An 18,494-nucleotide genomic window follows, 5' to 3' on the forward strand; every position below is an offset into this window, starting at 1 on the left:
GGAAAGCCACCTATTTTTGATTTGTTGGTTCTGTGGCAGTATTTCCCTAAAACCTCTGTTCAGCCATGGATTGTTTGGCTTTTGCATTTGTTGGTGTAACTGCAGATGAGGCTGGCAAGGGGAAACAGTCACTTTTCACCAAACAAAGTAACAACACATTCTCCCAAAAATCTGAAACTTAAGGGACACAGTGTAGATTAACACAGCAAATAGCCAGGAGCCTGTGAACAAAAATAAACCTTGTTCTGAAACCACAAATCCCAGGTCCTGAATGTTCTCCACAGCTTAAATCCAATTTGCACGTGATGATATATGAAAAATATGTAATTAAAGTATTTCATATAATGTGTTCTTTTTCAAAATGCTTAAATACTTAAGCCTATTTCTAACAGGAGAAATTATCAAAGTGCTACCGGAATGGAAGAACTTTACAGCTAATAATTGCCACAAAAATAAAAATTTACTATGAGAATATGCATGAAATTATGGAAAGTACGAGAGCTAATACAGCACTACTGACTAAATGTAATCATTTACTTAAAAATACAGTAGGAGCTCTACAAATATAATTCAGGCTGCTCAAAAAAAAGTTTTGAACAGGAGGGGAGGGGATAATTAATCCCTCCCCTCAGAGCTACAAGCCTTAGGCCTAGTTTAGGACTCCAAATCTCACTGAACCACACTGAACTCGGGAGCTGGGGAATTCGCTCCCTCAGACCCCGCGTTCCTGCAGCGCCCACCCACTTCGGGCCCTCGAGCCGGGGGCGCCAACCAGCGCTCACATCACACCGTATCCCTGCTTTTTTCAGGCACAAGTGCCCGTTTCTCCGCATATTACGCCGTATCCCTGCTTTTTTTAGCTAGAAGCGCCCGCTTCCCCTCGCATCTCTGGGAACACCGCGCGTCACCCTCACGCGCGCAGGGACACACCGCGGCGGGGCGGTGCAGCGTCCGGGGGAGGGGCGCGGAGGGATCCGCTCGGAGGGCGGTGCCGCTGCGGTCGGGCCGTGATTGAGGCGCGGCGCTGTCAGGCTGTGATTGACAGCGCGGGGGGCGGGCTGTCGCCGGCTTCTCGCCGTACCATTGGCGGGTTTCGGCTCGGTGGGCGGGGCGGAGGGCGGTGATTGGCGGAGCGGGCGGCATCCCCCCCGCGGGGCGGGCGCGCAGTCCGCGGCCCCTCAGTGCGGGAGCGGCGCTGAGGCGAGCGCGGCGCCCGTTCCTCCCGGCGCGGCTTCGCTCTCCCTCCTCCCCTTTCTCCCCTCCCTCCTTCCCTCCCTCGCCCTTCCCGCTCCCTTTCCCGGCGGCGGGGGGGGTTCTCCCGGCCTCGGTGGAGGCGGCGATGGGGATGGCCGGGTTCTTGTCGCTGCGCTGCCGCGCCGGCTGCTGACCCCGCACCGCCCGCGTCTCCCGCGGACACCCCGCGCCAGGTGAGGGGGGCGCGGGGGCCGGAGCGGGGCGGGGGTGGGCGATGCCGTAATGCGGAGGGGGAGGCGGCGGGGCCGCCGTACGCAGCTGTGGGGCCCCGCGGAGGGATGGAGCGGGGAGCGGGGGAAGGGTGGATAGATGGATAGGTGGATGGATGGAGGGATGGAGGGATGGATGGATGCGGAGCTGTCAGGGCAGCGACGCAAGGGCGTGGGGCCCCGCTCGGCCTTGTCATCTGCCCGACGCATCTCCATCCCCCAGGACGCTTGCTTCTTTCCCTCCCTTCCCTCCCTTCCCTTTCCTTCCTTTCCCCCCGGGCTGCTGCTCCCCGGCCTTTCCCTCGGCCGATCCCTCCCGCCGTGCCGCGTTCCGCCGTCCTTTTCCCCCCCGTTTCCAGCTGGGATGAGGCGGAGGCGACAGTCGCCGGTGCAGGGAGGGGGAGGCACAGCCCTTCCTCCGGCTGGAGATGCGGGAATGTGAAGGGCCGGTGTTTTCCAGGCCGGTTTTTTGCGGCCCTGCGAGCGGCGGGTCCGTGGCCGGGCTGGGCACGGCACCATTCCCGAGGCAGCCATGTTGGGAGGATGAGCCGACAATCCCGGGAGCGCGGGGAGCCAGGAGAAGGGAGGGATGGAGGGATGGATGGAGGGATGGAGGGATGGATGGAGGGATGGAGGGATGGAGGGGTGACAGGCCTGGCGGATTTGGGGTCGTTGTCAGAACGCGGGTGTTCAGTTGAGGGCGGAGAATTCGCCAGAAGCGGGTGATGAATTTACAGCTGTTTTCCGGAATGGAAAAAATGCGTTCGTACCAGATTTAAAAGGATGTTTCTCCTCAATTCCAGCGCCGCCTTAGCTCAGTTCTTTCTGCTGTTGCACAATGCGGTGTCGGTGTGTTGGTAAATAGCCATGTGTTCATGTGATCGGGTTTCAGGGCATCGCCAAGTTCTGCAGCACAGTTTGGTCTGGCATCTTCACCTGGTCCAAAGATAGCAGAGCGTGGCGTGAGTTCAGCTCAGGGATCACAGTGTCATCACTGAGCCTCAGAGCAGGACCTAAAATTGGCTTGGCTGTGGACCTCTTGTTCCTGAACCTCTGCTGCCCTGAACAGCTGTTTTGCTAACTTTCCACATACTAATCCCTGGGCTCGGTTTATTTCTTTAGAGCTGTTGTACTGATTAAGTTAAGCAGTTTTTTTGTTTAAAAGTTAGCACGTTCTCTGGTAGGCGAACCCTGTGCAAATATGACACAGTGGCTGGTTATCTTAAATAAAAGTGATTCTTCTTCGTTTGTGATATATAGTGGGTTTTTTTATTTTTATTTGAGTGTAGAGATAGATTCTGAACATTGCGACAAGCTCAAAGTGGTTGCAAAAGCAAACTTCTCTGAACATATAAATAATAATTTGACTTTAAATCCCTACTCAGTTTGTAACTTTACTTAAAAAAACAACAACAATATGTTTGTATTAAAACTGATTGCATAAAAACTGATTTGCCTAAACTTTTAAATACATCCAAGGATCCAAGTCTTAATGTTTCTTCAAATATTTGTGTGAAAGTCCAAATCTAGTTGAGCCTGTGAAGGGTGATTGATCAACATAATTAGGTTTGTCAGCTCGAATACCAGTAAACAGACAAGATACTTAAATGATTTGTTTAATGACACACATTAATATTAAAATCTCACTGTGTGATTTGCAGGGTGGATATCTTTTAATCACAGTTTAAAATAAGTGTGAAACCAGAGTGTAGGATTTGCCTTTGTGCTGGTGGAGCTCCCTAAACACCTCGAATATCATCTGCCACCTGTTTTGGAGCCAGTGGAGTGTCACGTCAAAGCCTTCCTTACGCAGGCAGTTCCCTGCCTGGGTCCTGATTGCATTCGTACAGACAGAACATTAAAAGAGACACAGCTCACAGACTCTTTCCAAGACATTAGGGGAATGATTCATTCCAGCATGGATGGCAGCCTTCTGAGCCTGTAATGAACATTAAAAAAAAAAAAAAAAAGCTGTCTTTTATGAATATTGTTCTTCTAAATCTGTACCACAGACTGAATTGCATATTTTGGTTTGCTCTTTTTCAAGTTGTGCCTCTGCTCCTGTAGTCAGCATTTTGTAATGGGAAGTGATACTACTGGGAACTGTGAACCTCGAAAAACCAGTTGCAATTTATGGTCTGTGATGCTCTGCAACTTGGGCTCATTTTCCCTTATTTTATCAGTCTGTACATTGAGGGCAATGCTACCTTTATAAAACATTACAACCACTTAAAGTTGCTGATAAGTGGAAAAAACCCTCAAACCCCCAACAGCTGAAACGCATGGGAAGCTTGGCAAAATATAATGGTTTTGGTGAATTTTCTTATTAATGAAAATTAAACTTTGCACAGTGAATTGGTCTTCATAACATCTGAAATCCATGTGCAACTACAAGTGGGCATTTTGCTTACTTCAGCTATGAAAAACAGCAGAGTTGAGAAGAAATGAGATTTAAAATTATACCACTTTAATTTTCCATCAGCACAAAAGTTAGAGCTGGGAAAAGCTGGTAATTGCAGAAGGCTAGCAGTTAAATTTTCATGGTGTTGTAGGTGATTTTGTGACCTGCTCTGTGAGAATTTCTTCACAGCCGTGTTTCAAACAAGGCTGTCATTTAGCTGGTGCATATGGAGGCTCTGGAGGTGTGATTTTCATGCTTTCTTATTGTGAATATGATGTTCAGAGGTACTTGAGAACATATATATTTTAAAGCAGATGATTCTTTGATCCCACCCTCTGTTTGGCAGTTTCCTAGTTATCTGCAGAAGTTCGTGCAGTGTTCTGAGGGGTAGTTCTGTGAAAACAGCAGAAAAAAGTCTTTGTGGGACTCTGCATTACGAAGGGGAAACAATCCCTGTGTTTCATAAACAATATTATAAGAACACGTTGGTTAAAGTAAATTGTGTCACCGTGAACTTGATAAAAAAGGACATTTTGCACTCGATTTTTGAAGTTATATTTCGGAAGCAGGATGCTGAGTGGCCATGTACAGTAACATTCCTGTTTCCAGCAGCAGTGTCCAGGGTCAGTTGGATAATAGCTCTGGGTTGTGTCAGGATTAGCCCTGTCCCTTGGCTCTGGTGTGAGGGCACAGGTACTTATGCAAGGGTCCTGTTAGGGAGGGAGGGCGAAAATCCACGCAGGGGATATTCCAGAGGAAAGTTCATAATGGAGCTGCAACTTTGATACTTTGTTATACATGAAAGGAACCTTGGAGCAAAGGGGATGGAGCAGTGCTCCAAAACAGCCTGGAATCTTTGAGCACCACGGGAATTCATTCCCATCAGTTCTCTGCTCTGTTCTGTGTTTGGTTTTTTCAGTGAAACTTCTTAAAATTCCATCCCAACCCAAAGCTGACTGTGTGTCTGCCTCATTAATCATTGTTCTACCAGTTTGCTGTACTGCTGACATTGAGATTCACTTGGCTTGCTCCTAAAGACATTCTTCTAGTCTGGTGAGAGACCTCAGGTACCTCCTGAAATAAAGAATGCTTTAAATTACTCCTACTTGCTGGAGTAATTTAATTTCCCCCTTCACCATGTGATGGCATTAATGAAGCAATGCAATTTTATTAAAAACTTCTTGTGCTGTGTGAAGATGTGCCATAGCTTGAATTAAGCACGTATGAGTATTTTTACCAGCTGTAGAACTTACTTTAGAGCTGAAATGCTTCCACTTTAGATCTTCTGGTAAGTTTTGTACTTCTGTGGCACTGTGATCAGAACCCTGAAATGAGCAGTCCACTGGGTGTGTGGTGCATGGATAACCAGAAAAGGAGATGTCAGGATTTCTGGGCCACATGTGATGACTTGTGCAGGGTCGAGTTCTGCCCCTGGTGACTCAGGTTCCAGATAGAAGTGACTGCACTGAGCCAGAGCAAGGATTCACCCAGCCCTGAGTCCTGTCTTCAGCAGTGCCCATAGCAGATATTTAGAATATAAGGGTAAACCAACGCTGGGATTGTGTTTCCTCACTGTATCTTCCAGGTTGTGTCTGTGCCATGGAGGCTTTCCTAGCCAAGGGGAGCAGCTTTCTAGTAGGCCTTGATGGCTTTCTCTGAATCTACCTTCCTCCTTTTGGAGGCAGTTTCACTTTAGTAATCACAACATCCTGTGGCAAGAAGTGAAACTTCTGAATTGTTGACTGACTGAGAAACCTTGTTCTGATGGAAGAGGCTGGTCGAGGAAAATACAACCAAATCAATCTTTATTAACCCTGTGTTTGAATAGTTCTGGGCCTTAAAGTTTGAACAGTGGCTATCAGGGATAGTTTTGTGCAACCAAAGTGCTCCATCATTTGGATGTGGTGGGATTAGAACAAGGATTTTGATAATGAAGATGAATTTAATGGTGGACATTTGTCGGAAGATGGATAGTAATATTTACCCCGAAGGCAATAATTCTTGATTCCTCTTCTTCCTTACAGCGTGTCCTTTAATCAGTAGATAGACAAGTAGTTGTTGAGTTGTTATTTCCTTTGAGAAGAGGACTTTCCCAGGACTGCAAAGGGTTCTTTAAGGGTACAGCCTTTTCTCTGGAGTCATGTGCATTGAAAGGCAGTGTGATATGGCCCATGACCCTTGTGGCAGTTTGGATGTTGTTGCTAATGCACTGGGCAGCCAGGGAACCTGGGGATGGGGTGTATGGTCCTACCTCCTGCTGAAATCTAAGTAGCTGTGTCTTTACTGCTAAAATTATCTTTGTTAGGTTAAGCCTCACATATGTTGCAACCAGATCTTTATTTTGGTGCTGGCATCCCTACTTTCTGGGAAGAAAACCAAGTATTGAAAACAAATATTTGTACACTTGAAAAGAACTGCCTCAGGTGGCAGAAACTTGACTGGGGGGACAGTGCTGGTAGTTGTGTTTCCAGTTCTGGCTTTGAGGTGACACCTTTTGGGGGGGGTCAGGGAGGGCGATCGCAGAGCAGGAACTGAAGTGATCAAATAGCTTAGAACTTTCCTCATTTAATCAACATCTTGAATGCAACAGCTGCAAATAACTAAATGATGTTTTTCTCTCTAGAAAACACCAACAAGGATAACTTGAAAGGCTGTTGAGCACTTCAATCCCTTGACTGTGCCCCGAGCAGCCAGGATGTCGGGGGCCTCGGTGAAGGTGGCTGTCCGGGTCCGGCCCTTCAACTCCCGGGAAACCAGCAAGGAGTCCAAATGTATCATCCAGATGCAAGGCAATTCAACCAGTAAGTTTATTTGAATCTTCTAAGGGAGTCTTTCTTTCTTTCTCCCCACATTTCCTGCGTGATTCTTTTCTTTCTGTCAGGCTGAGTGCTGTGTGCATTTGTATCATCTGGAATTAATCTTTTGGGGGTTCTGCTTTTCTGAGGTTGTCATTACAAATTGGATTGTCTCTGAATTTGACTAGAAAGTCTAAATCATGAATATCTCGATTTTGATGCTGTTATTTAAGGTGTTTGCTTGTGGTGAGCTGGAAATTCTACAGAAATATTAGAATACTGAAGTGAAAACCTTTTTGTTGACTTCAGTGTGTGGGAATATCATGTGAGCTGACAGATACAGGGATACAATGCAGAGCACCACATGATAATTGTGGTGTAAGTCCTGCTTGGGTCTTGTGCTTTAGTTCTTGGTGTGCTTATTCTGCAGTCTGTGCCTGTGGTTATGAACATAATTTGAGTGAGAAAGCTGAGGGGAAAAGGATATCAAGTTTTATGCTTTCCAGAGTAGGTGTCTAAATGACAGCAAAATAACAGACTACAAAAACTCATCTTCTTTCCTAACCAATTAGAAGTGTTAGGCTTCTTAAATAATTATTGTGGGTCTAATTTGGAGGGGAAGACTGTTCTGTGGGAAACTGAGTATGGGCACACCTCTTTTGTTGTTTGCTTGGTTGTATTTACATAGTTGAAGTCAGGGCAGTATTGACAGCATTTACAGTTCCTCATGTGCAGCCCAACAGCTCTGCCTCTCTACTGCTCTTCTTGGGGGAGTTTGTCATTGTTGGGTAATCAAGTAGAGTCATCTTGTCTGCAGCTGTAGGAAGCAGCACTCCAAGAGCACTGAGTTATTTTGCTGTCTGATTACTGGAGTATTTACTCCTGCCTGGTAACACAAAGGAGGGTTCACACAGGCCTCTCTTTTTTTTTAGCCAAGGTTGTAGGTCAGCCTGCTTCTGCCATGGCATTTTAAGTCCTGGTTGTGATCACTTAAATTATATACAGTGTTTATGATTTCGTTGGAAAACAGGTGTCATACAGAAGAGAGCTTGTTTTTTAGTGCAAAAACTCTTATCTTCAGACCTTATGTGAAATACTACCTGAAGAAACTTTTTTGGGGTTGGATTTCAGAGTTTGGTTGTAAGATAGGGGTGGGAGGGGGACGTTTGAAGTCACCTCACGTAGAACAGGTGCTTGTATCCCATGATTGGATCCCAGTGCAGAATGGGAGAACTGCAGACTCCATCAGAAGCCATTTGTTATGGAAATGCCACCAGCTCTGGGCTCCAGCAGCACCACTGGGTGCCTCTGTAAGAGCTTTTCTTGCTGCAGTCATCACAGCAATCATTTTAGGTGCTTGAGGTGTTTGAATTCCAGGAGCCTGTGGAAACACCTTGTTTGTGGTGGAACAACAAGGGTGACAAGTCAATCTCTGGCAATTTGTTTGTCTGAGTTTGAGATGTGGTGTAGACCAAAGACACTGGTTCTGCTTCTGGGTCCTAGAGCTGCACCACAATGACACACTGGGAATGCATCAGCTTTCAAAAGGAAAAAAGTACTTCCTGATTTACCTAGTTGGCAGTTTCTTTGCAGTTTTGGATCTGTTTTAGGCTCTGGAAATGTTCTGATCTGCAGCCTTCTATTTGAGCCCTGTGGCTGTGACACAGACTGGCTGATGTGAGAGATGGTCAGGTTGAAGTCATTGGAGCCATTACAGGCTGTGGGGAAGGAATCACCAATTGCAATAGTTACACCTTGTTGCAGTCTGGGGGGTGTTTTTTACCTGTATTTCCCTCTTAGAGGAGAAACACAAGAAAGCAATAGACAGAGGAGTAGTTTGAGCAGAAGAGGATTGTATAATAAAGGATATGAATAAGGCATTGTTTGGTGGGGAAAAAAACCTGAGCAGAAATCTTTGCTTCAAAGAATCTTCCCAACAAGGTTGTCTGACACGTGTAACTTCAAGCTGAAATTCTTCTGGTAAGCTTTTAGGCTACGTGGAAGATTTGGGGGCACAAGTGCTGTTGCTATTTCTGCCAAAAATTCTTTGGTTTTCACGGTCCTCAGTTTTCTGCAACCTCACAGTTGTGTGATTGAACTCCTCATGATTAAGGTCTGAACTTGTTGACCAAAACCTGAGCACATAAAGGGACATTAGTGTATCTGAGACTCATATCTGATGAAGCCATTTGAAAATAGAGGGAATGCAATAGTAATTGTGGGCTGGGTTCCTGCTTCATACCTTCAGATGTGCTGACAAAATGATGGAGGCTCAGATATCTTGCCCCTGAAAAGGTTATTTTGTCATTTGGGCACTAATCAGGTTGACAGGAGGCAAATCTGAGAGGCTGGTGGTATGCTGAGTAGTGACTATTTTAGGCCTCCAAGACAGTTAAAGTTCCCTTATCTTGGAATTAAAGCCTAATGGACTATTGTGATACGGGATTGATGGGACACTGTGAAGTCTGATAGCTAAGAAGGGATTTTGGCTGTTACTTGAACTTTAATTCTGTGGGTATTGACTGGCCAAGCTATTCTACAAATCCTTTGTGGGTCCTGAGTTTAAGCTTTGTCCAAGTCTGAGTTTTGTAGATGTGTTGGCAGAGACCAAAGCATTGGGGTGAAAGTGAGGCAAAGTGCTCAGGATTTTGTTCAGGAAACAGTACAAAGATACAGATAATGAAATGTGTCACAGGGGTTCTCTATTTATGCACCATTTTTAATGACTATAAAAAAAGGAGTGTTTTTTGACATCCATAATAACAAAGTATGTTCTTGAAGTCAGAATGCCAGGGAGGTTGCTGCCTGACATGCTGCTTTTGTTTGGCAGTTTTTGTGTGAGTTTGGCTGTTTACAGCTTTTGGGCTTGCCTGTCATTCACGGTGTTCTTGCCAGCAAAGCAAAACATCCTCCTGGCTCAGAAAGCTTACACTCAGTTTTGTTACACAGCTTAACTTTGCCTTAGAAGCAAAACAACGTGATTTTGTTGTGGGCTCCTACAGAATTTACTTGTTATCCTGTCTGCCTTTAATGGTGTTTCCTCATAGGAGATCAAGACCTTTAGTCAACATCTCCCATCTTTATAGTTTCTCAGTGTTTAAAAATGACAGTGGAGCTGAATACAGTTCTATATAGGTCCTAATCTCAGAAAAAGAGAGTTCTTACAAAGGCTTTTAACCCATAATGTTTAAGGACACTGCCTGGGAGTAATTGGGACTTCTCTTTTTCTGCTGGAAGGAGGCAAAATATGGCAATTTTGAAACCAGTACTTGAAACACAATATTCGTCTACTCTTCTAACATGACAAAAGTAATGGGTTTTTTCCCCTTTATGGTTGCAAAGGCACTGATCTGTAATGCAGCACCTTGCACCCAGAGAACTGCCAGTCTTTATGTTTCAAAATCCGTGTTGCAAAGCTGAGATTGTGCAGCCCAGCTGGAGTCACATGTGCTGACTGCATTTAGGGGCTGGAATTTGGCAGGAGGCCTGTGCTGCTCAGCTCAGATCTGATTGCAGATGGGATCCATTGGAATGATACTGCCTGGAGTTCTTCTGGACATGGGAGAAGTGGGGGTGGGAGAAGGGAGGCTAATGGAGGAATTCTTAAAGACAGGAGAAATTAGAAGCTGCAAAATTCTGCTATTTAAGTTAAACTGGGAATGCAAAATACTTTCCAAAGAAGAGGTAATGCCACCATCAAATTAGTGACTAAAAAACTATATCAGAACAGTAACTGAGTGGGATTAGTTTAAGAAAAGGCCATCTTAAGAAACATAAGGTTTATTTTCAAAAGTACCTGCTCTGCAAGTGGATTCAATTGACTGAAATGCTTTGTTTTCATTTGGAGTTCTGTTCTGAGAGGATGTTCCTTAAATTACTGAATAGGTGATTTTTTGTGGCCAAACGCCCGAGTAGCTTTTTGAAATTAATAATACAAGAATAGTTTGGTTTAGAGTCATGATTTTCAGCATGAGTGTGTTTTGTCTTTAACTCCTGCTTTTTCCCATTTTTCTTGAGAATGATTTCCACCAATGCACCTTCCTCACAACATATTAATTACTTATTGCCTGTCCAGTTAATTAATTGCTGTTTTTGTGGTGAGTGGGAGAAAGATTCTGCTGTGTAAGAGTTGGGGTGAAAGCTGAGCTATAGATCTGAGAGTGTTTTGTGTGTCAGTAGTTCTCGTGCTCATTCCTGTTGGGCTTTTCAAACGTAACAAATATAAACAAGGTTGGCAGCTGCTGCCTTGGGTTATTGAGCTGAAAAGCGAAGCTGTTCTGTGCCTGAAGACTCCCTGAGTATTGTGCTTTTTCTGGCTTGTTTTTTGTTTGTTTGAGGGTTTGATTTTTTTTTTTAATTTTTTTTTTTTTGGTGTATGGAAGTGTTTTGATAATCCTTTCTGTAAATAAATAATGCATCAATAAAAACAAATGAAGCCGAAGCAGAGGCTCAAGGCAGTAACTACAAGATGGCATTTAGATATTAATCAGAGTAGCAGAGAGCCCAGCTAGCTGCTGCTTTTAAAAAGCTAATAAGTATGTAGAAAACTAAACTAATGAAGCAGGGAAATAAGGAAGTGTCCTACTTGGAATATGTCCTATGCAATTGATGTTGCATTAAATGTGCATGAATGAATAGATGAATGAAAATAGGTTTTAGCATCTTGTGTGTGCCAGTGAGAGAATAAAGCAGAGTTCTCAAACTATAGTTATGTGAGATTATTGTATTTTCTGGTTTGCCACAAACCATATGAGTGCAGAAATGCACCTGCACAGTCCAGGTTCTCGTGGAAGGAGGGAGTGCCACTGGATCCTTGGGTTAGGATGGAAAATGAGCAGTTTGGATTTGCACTCAGCATGTCAGGAATGCTGGAAGGTTCTTTGGTGGCTGTGAAGGTGCTGGATGTTTAATAAAAGTAGGCCCAGTGGAGCAGTCCCATCTGCCAGCAACAACAGCTCCAGCTGCTGCTGTGGACATGTGGCAGCCAGGTTCTCATCCAGGCATCCTTGGCATCAGAGAAACTTGGGAAGGCATTTTGGAGTTCATTTGGACAGTTTGAAGGGAAAAAAAATGTTTTTTTGTAAAAGGGTTGGTTTATTTTTTTCTTCCTGAGGTTTATAAACCTCTGGTTTAAACTTGAATGCTTAAATAAATAAAAAATTAATAGAGAAACATCTAAGTTAATTTTCTGTTTGGTTTTTTTATTTCCTTTTAAGATGTGTCCTGCTTTATGCAATTATTCTGGAGCAAATTAAAAATGCATGGGAAAGCAGGACCGAACTTAAAAGGCTTTTGATTTATTGCATGTTTGTCTAAACCAGTGGTATTTGAAATATAATACAAAAGTCAAAACTATTGAAAGGTTTATAGAGCAAGGTAACCTCATCAGTAATTCAGCCAGTTCTTTATTGGTCTACATTGACAGGGAGTATTGATAAATTTTGCCTTTCTCATTGTTGTGTAGCTTTAAAAAGTAGTAACCTCTTCCAGAAAAGCTTTATCCTAAGGGGGAAAAAAATATGGTTTGCTGGTATTTTTCTTTCTGGTCTGATTTTTAACTCTTTTGTTAAAGAGGCACTGAATGGAAAAGAATCCCTGGGGGGTGTGTGTGTGCCTTGAGGAAAATAAGAACTTGGAGGGTTTTTGTCTAAGCAGAGTTTGGAGAGTTTCATGGAAGAACTTTGTCTTGTGGAAATAATATTTAGTCTAAATTGCTGATGAAAAAAGTCCTTATAAGAAACTGGCTTTTATTTATGACTGAGTACATGTAGAAAGTAAAGTGATGGGACAAAATTTTGCCCATTTTTGACCAAGATGGACGAGCCACCTTCACTTAACCTGGAAAAGGAACATATATAAATTATATGTGTTAGATAAATAGCATGGGCTACTGAGGGAGGAAGAGTGAGCAAAAGAGCTCACTGTAGTTGTCTTACCTAACAAACTTACTGGTTTTCTCTCCTGATGAGACATTTTCAATGAAAGTTCAGAAGAGGTGGGATGATTAATTTTCATAGATAGATTTCAGTCTTGACTCTAAATCTGTCTTCTGAAAATAGTATTTTTAGATATCTCAAAAAATAAGCATCCCCCATTTCTGATGACTCGTGCCTGCCAAGAAAGCTTTGGTTCCTAAAGCATTCAGCTTTTTTTTCTTTCTTTTAAGTGTTTCTAGTGTTTTTTACTTGTGACTTGCACAGTGAGGTTGTCTTGGGCAAATAAACAGCAATGCAGCAATGTCACTTAACCCTTACCCTGATTTTTCTGGTTTGTACATCCTTGTAAGTGGTGCAACCTAAATGAATGCCTGTCCAATATGATAATAGTGCCCTGCTTTCATGGTGGGTGTGTTATCAAAACAGGCTGTTTATGGGGAGATAAACTGTGTCACGTGGAGGATGCATGAATGGTCTTGTGGCTGAGGTTTGAAAGACAAGTCAAAGAGGTCACAATAGCAGAGGTTGCCCAAACTGTTCTAGTGACTGTGCTGTTCCCAGTATGAGCATTAGAGCTCTCTGTGTTTTAGGGATTTCTGTGGCTTGTCTTAGTCACTGTCTCTGAATGCCCTGCAATGTTGACAGCTCATGTGTTTTGCTACAAGTCTTGAATATTTTTTTGGAGAAGAAATAAAAATGTGGAATTTCTTAAGTGCTTGGTTTGCCTTCTAAAGCCTTTCTCATGATGGTATAAAAATAGCTTGAAGTGTTAATTCAGCTCTGTTAAAAAAAAAAAAAAGAAAATTTATTTTGGAAGATGACTTTGGGGAGATGGGGGAAGATGAACATTTAATGATCTTTAAATGTTAGAGATGCAAATACTGGGCCTGGAGCAAGACTGTGGGATGACTGGGATGTTCCAGCTGATGTTAGATGCAGTTGGACTACATTATGTTTGGAGTTAGCATGGAACCAGAGCAGAGGGATAATGTTGCTGATGAGCCTGAACAGTTGTGTCAGGGGTGAGTTCCCTGTGAGATGCTGCCCCTTCAGAGCTGGTGCCACCCAGTCAGGACTGGGCCTTCAGAGGGGATGCCTTTCATCAGATACTTAAATAACCTGCCACCTTTGAGCATGCAAGTGGAAGTAAAGAGAATGCAAATTGTTAATGGGAAGCACTTTAGGAATTGGATATTTTCACTACACAAGTCTTTTTAGATACAGTCTTAAGAACTGATTCCCCGGGATTCCAGTGCTCCGGGGTGTTCTCTTAATGTAGTGCTGCCTTGTGTCTGAGGTCAGGATGGTCTTTGGAGAGGCCTTGGCTCTTGGAGAGATGTCAAACCGAAGCAGGGGGTGAAGGGAGATGTTGTTTTACCTGCCCTGAAGCAGCAAATGTGAGCACAGAATTGAGCCTGAGTGCTCACCCTGCTCATGGCCCTGCTGTGCTCCTTCTGCAGGAGCACGTTCCCAGGTAACCCCTGGCAGTGGAAGCTCTGCAGTGGTTTTGGGTCAGCTCTCCAGCGAAGGGAGAACAGTGTGGTTGGAGTGGCTCCTGCCTGGTGCAGAGCCTGCTGGCATCTCCAAGAACACCAGCTGTAGGGGTGGTATTTATAGCTCTGGGATCTGCAGGAGCAGCTGAGGATGAGAGTGGCTTTCCAGCAGCTTCTGTGAGCGAGCCTTTGCCTTGCCCCAGTGCTGCTGAGCCTCAGGCCCTCCCCCAGCCAACCTTTCTCCCAGTCCAGGGCTGAAATTCCACAGTGGGGAGAGAATCCGGTTGAATTCCAAATGAGCTGTTCTTAGCTTCTGCTTGGTTTCCTTCCCTTTTAATGATTTGAAAAATGCAAACAATGCTTTGAAAAGCCAGCGCTGCTTCTCGGGCTGGAAGTGTCCATTTCCCTTCATTTATCTCTTGTAATAACAGCCCTGAAAGTCTGTCTTCTAAAAGCACTCTGGCCATAGATCTGATTGCAGCGTGTGCCCAGGGAAGGAGCCTGTGTTAAACGTGTCTTTGTGGTGTTATTCACGTTCCAGCAAATAAAGAATGCCTGCTCCACCCTGCTCTCCGTAAGGAACATGTTCCCATTGTTGTCATTCCAGTCCACAGATGGCACAGATATATTTTCCAGACCCGTGTTTTTTAGGAGACCGTGTATTTAATGTGAGTTTGGTCTTGTGGGGTCAGTTCTGAAAGCCCCATATTTTTTATATGGGTTGAATTGTTTATTCAGGCATCATCAAATAAAACAACTGCTTATATTGATTCAAGTAGAGTTTGGAGAATTCAATAGAATTTGAATTCAGAAATGAATTGTTGGGTATTTATTTCCCCAGAAGTTCTGTCTAGACCAGCATGTTTTTTTTTTTTAAATTTCTGCCTATTCCTTTAGTAATGATGGCAGGACATTGCCTTTCTTGCTACCTTTTATCTCTGGGTGTTGGCATTTGCTGGGAATGTGTGTTTGGGGTGGGTTGATGCTGCCACAGAGGGAATAGTTGAGGCTGCTGTGAAGCCTCTTTTCCTGAGATGAAATCTCATTTTTTTTCCCATGTAGAAATTGCAGAGGCTTTGTGCCCTCAGCACTGCCAGATGTGGGAGCAGTGTGGGAATGGCAAAGGTACACAACAAAGCAGGGCTGTGTTGCACAAATCCGGGAAGGTCGGTTTTTCCAGTTCCATCCCTGACTCCCATCATAATTGAGTTCTATTTCTGATTGGCAATTGATTGTTTTGGGGTTTTTTATTTAAAAAATCAGTCTGCCTGTCCCCTCACCCCCCCTTCCCAGCACAGACTGTGTACCAGCTAATCCCAGGATTTAGCCCAAGTTAATTCTGTCTGCTGGTGTTTGTGTGAAGGGCAGACTGCAGCAGCAGTTCTCCTGGAGCTGCCCAGGGTGACTAATGCCTGGCATGTCTGCTGGCAGAGTGCCCTGCAATATGACTCTGGGCACTGGCAGGGGCGGAGCTGGGCACTCAAGTGACTTGACTTTAAATGCACTGAGGGAGAAGAGAATAATTTCAACTCTTGCCTCTTGTGTGCTTTGAATCTCTGTTCCAAGAGCTTGTTCGAAGGAACTGCGTGGATCCCCAGATCCTGGACTGCAGATAATTCCCAATCTGCCAAATTTGTGACTGCTGAGGAGCAGAGCTGACTGGGATGAAAGCAGATCGGGCTTGGACTGCAAATTCAGTGTCATAATCTGATAGGAGTTTGGAGTGGTTAAGAAGCACTTTTAGTCATTCCTTGTGCCTGCAAAAATATTTATGTGGCTGAGTAGATGGGAATGGAATGAGGGGGCTGATCTTGGCTAAGTTTCCTTGCTTTTGTGGTTTTTTTTTTTCCTCCTCTCTGTAGGCTTCCCACTGTCTGTTTACTTGGTTAGTTTTAATGGAGGATGGAAGTGTTAAGTCCAGAAATGAAGGCTTGAAATGGGAATGTGTTTGTGTATATGTTTAGGAAGGGGTGAGAAGACAGAGATTGCTGCTTCCAGTTGGAAATACCCTGGAAGACTTTAACTTTGCATCAGCTCTCAGTTGTGCTCCACACTCTGGTTATAGTTGTGAAATAAAGTGCATATTTGACCTGTGCTTTTTGAATTTCAGCTTCAGAAAATTCAGATTGGATTCTAAGGCAAAAAATTTCAATGTCCAAAATGACAATAGGAATGCAAACTAATACATATTACAAAATGTATGGGTACTGTTTCAGTGGTGAAGTGGCTCTTCAAGGATTGCTACAGTTTTTGCTAAAGTTGAAAACCAGGGGTGAATTTGAGCTCATAGATTGGAAAGGTTGAAAATGTATGTTATTTTTGTGCTAGCTGATAAAGCAGATGGTGGATGGTATATAAAATGTTAATTAAGGAACAAGTGGGATGGACTGTAGCAGTAAAAATGCCAAGAAATGAAGTTGTCTGTTTAAGTTAAAATCCAAATGCTTTGTGGAGCTTGCTCTATTGCTGTTGGTATAGCACATCTAAAATTATAATTTTCATTGATTGTGCTCCTGCTTTCTCCTTTTATGAGGCTGTACTGCTCCTACTATGTACTTGTCCTGTACAAGGACTAATTAGTAAAACTTTTTGGATCTTATGTTAAAAAAATTTAGATTATTTGGTGTGAAGAAATTTGTTTTAAAACGGTCCATTTCCTCACCATTGGGTCAGTGAGATATAAAACTCACATTTGTAGTTACAGGTATCAAAACCCCACCAAACTTAAACAGCTGAAGAACTAAAAGGAAGTGTTTAAGTTGTTTGGGCTCCAGAGAATATGTGGATTACTCCTGCTTAGAGGAACTTTAGGTGGCATGAGGCAGCTCTGCATGGCTTCCTGTATAACTGTAAGGAGAAATAAGCTTTTAAAATACAAGCTGTGTCTCTGGGGGGGGATGGCAGTGGGTATTAAATCAGCTGCTGTTCACACAGGGTGCTTTTAGTTCTGCCAATTTATGATGTGTAATTACTTTGTCTATTTGCTTACCAAGGTAGAAAACAGATTTTAAATATTATGTCTTAAGGTGAAGCTTATTATTCAGAATTTCCAGAAATTCCTAATTCAAATAAAGAGAAGGAATAGTGTGGGCATTTATCTCCCTCAACCAAATCAATGATTGGATATTTTGAAACTGTGAACATTCCCTTGCCTTTTTCTTGGCCTTCCATTCTGAGTGCAAATGATGAACATTAACCCACCCTGTGCTTGTTGCTCTGATCCTGGAAGAGGTTTCAGGCCCTGCAGGAGGAAAAGAGGATCTGCAGCTTCTTCCATCCTTCCCACACCGGGTCATGTGTTGTTGCAGTAGCAGTGCTACAGGAGACAGTGAGTTTGGGAAATATCCCTTCCAGCTTCTCTTTGATGCAGCAAACTTAACTTGTGGAAAACTGCAAGATTCCCCATGACCTAATAAGTTGGCTCTTGGTGAAGGAAGGGGCCTGCAAAAGGGGTTGAGTTTCCCAGGACCTGGCTAACTCCGACACTCCGGGCTGCTCCGGTGCCACTGATGGCAATTATAGCTGCAGCACAAAGCTTTAGTGTCAGTTTGCAAACACAAGAGTTAATTGCCACATTGGACCTTTGGAATAGCAGATAAACAAATTTATTCTGTAAGATAAAAAGGCCATTAATGTGTTCCTGCTGTGATCCGCTGCCTTATTGCCTTCCTCATTTCCTGGGGCTCTGTAATTAAACCATTAGTGTGAGGACCATGCAGGGAGGCTGCTGTGGGGAGAGGAGATACAGGACGACCTATTTCATCAGTCACTCACACAAATCACCTCGGCCTTGCCTGGTTTCAAAACCAAACAAAGTAACTGAAGAGCTTTTACTGTTCTTGTGGATATTAAAGACATTGGAAACACTCCTCTTCCTCTTTTATTTCTATTTGTTTCCTTGTTCAGCTGAAAACACAGTGTGCTGAGAAACATAGTACATAAAATCAGTATTGCTGACTCAGTCTTAATTTCTGCAGCATCATTTCAATTTTTTTTTTCCCTTCCCCAATTTGGCATATGAACTTTTAGGACAAAGCTTACCTGTACTATAAGAAGCCTTTTCATTTCTTCAGCGATACAGATTTCAGGGATTTTCTTGTCCCTCCAAAGGAGATGCTTGGTGCAAAAGACCCCTTCAGGTTAGAACTGTTACTTCACTTGGAATTCCTGGTTTCTGAGCTGCCTCACCACCTTCTTCCAGGGGTTTTATCTCACATTGTTACATCCCTGAGCACTTGGTTTCAAACTCGGACCGCAGCAGACATCACTGATGTTGGCAGCACCCACTTGGTGCTCGTGTCCCAAATGAAGAGGGTTTTAGTCCAGCTGAAAGCTGCTGAGGTCATACTCTCATATCTTCTCCCTCGGTCAGCTCTGCTGGATTCATTTGTAGACTGGGAATTCTG

The 18,494-nt window shown here is 43.8% G+C and overlaps 1 protein-coding gene across 10 annotated transcripts in view; it reads left to right on the forward strand.

Moving 5' to 3' along the window:
• Window positions 1-1,169: 1,169 nt before the first annotated feature.
• Window positions 1,170-18,494, forward strand: part of KIF1B (kinesin family member 1B) — an 82,104-nt gene continuing 64,779 nt past the window's right edge. For 8 of the 10 annotated variants that reach the window (XM_064678530.1, XM_064678537.1, XM_064678533.1 and 5 more), the window contains exons 1-2: window positions 1,316-1,427; window positions 6,488-6,665. In XM_064678530.1, coding sequence (XP_064534600.1) covers window positions 6,560-6,665 — 106 coding nt within the window. In that variant the 5' untranslated portion in view covers window positions 1,316-1,427; window positions 6,488-6,559. Of the gene's footprint in view, window positions 1,428-6,487; window positions 6,666-18,494 lie in introns of all 10 variants that reach the window. The other 2 variants (XM_064678536.1, XM_064678540.1) reach the window with 2 other exon arrangements.

Source organism: Pseudopipra pipra, chromosome 22, assembly GCF_036250125.1.
Source record: "Pseudopipra pipra isolate bDixPip1 chromosome 22, bDixPip1.hap1, whole genome shotgun sequence".
Classification (NCBI taxonomy): Eukaryota; Metazoa; Chordata; class Aves; order Passeriformes; family Pipridae; genus Pseudopipra; species Pseudopipra pipra.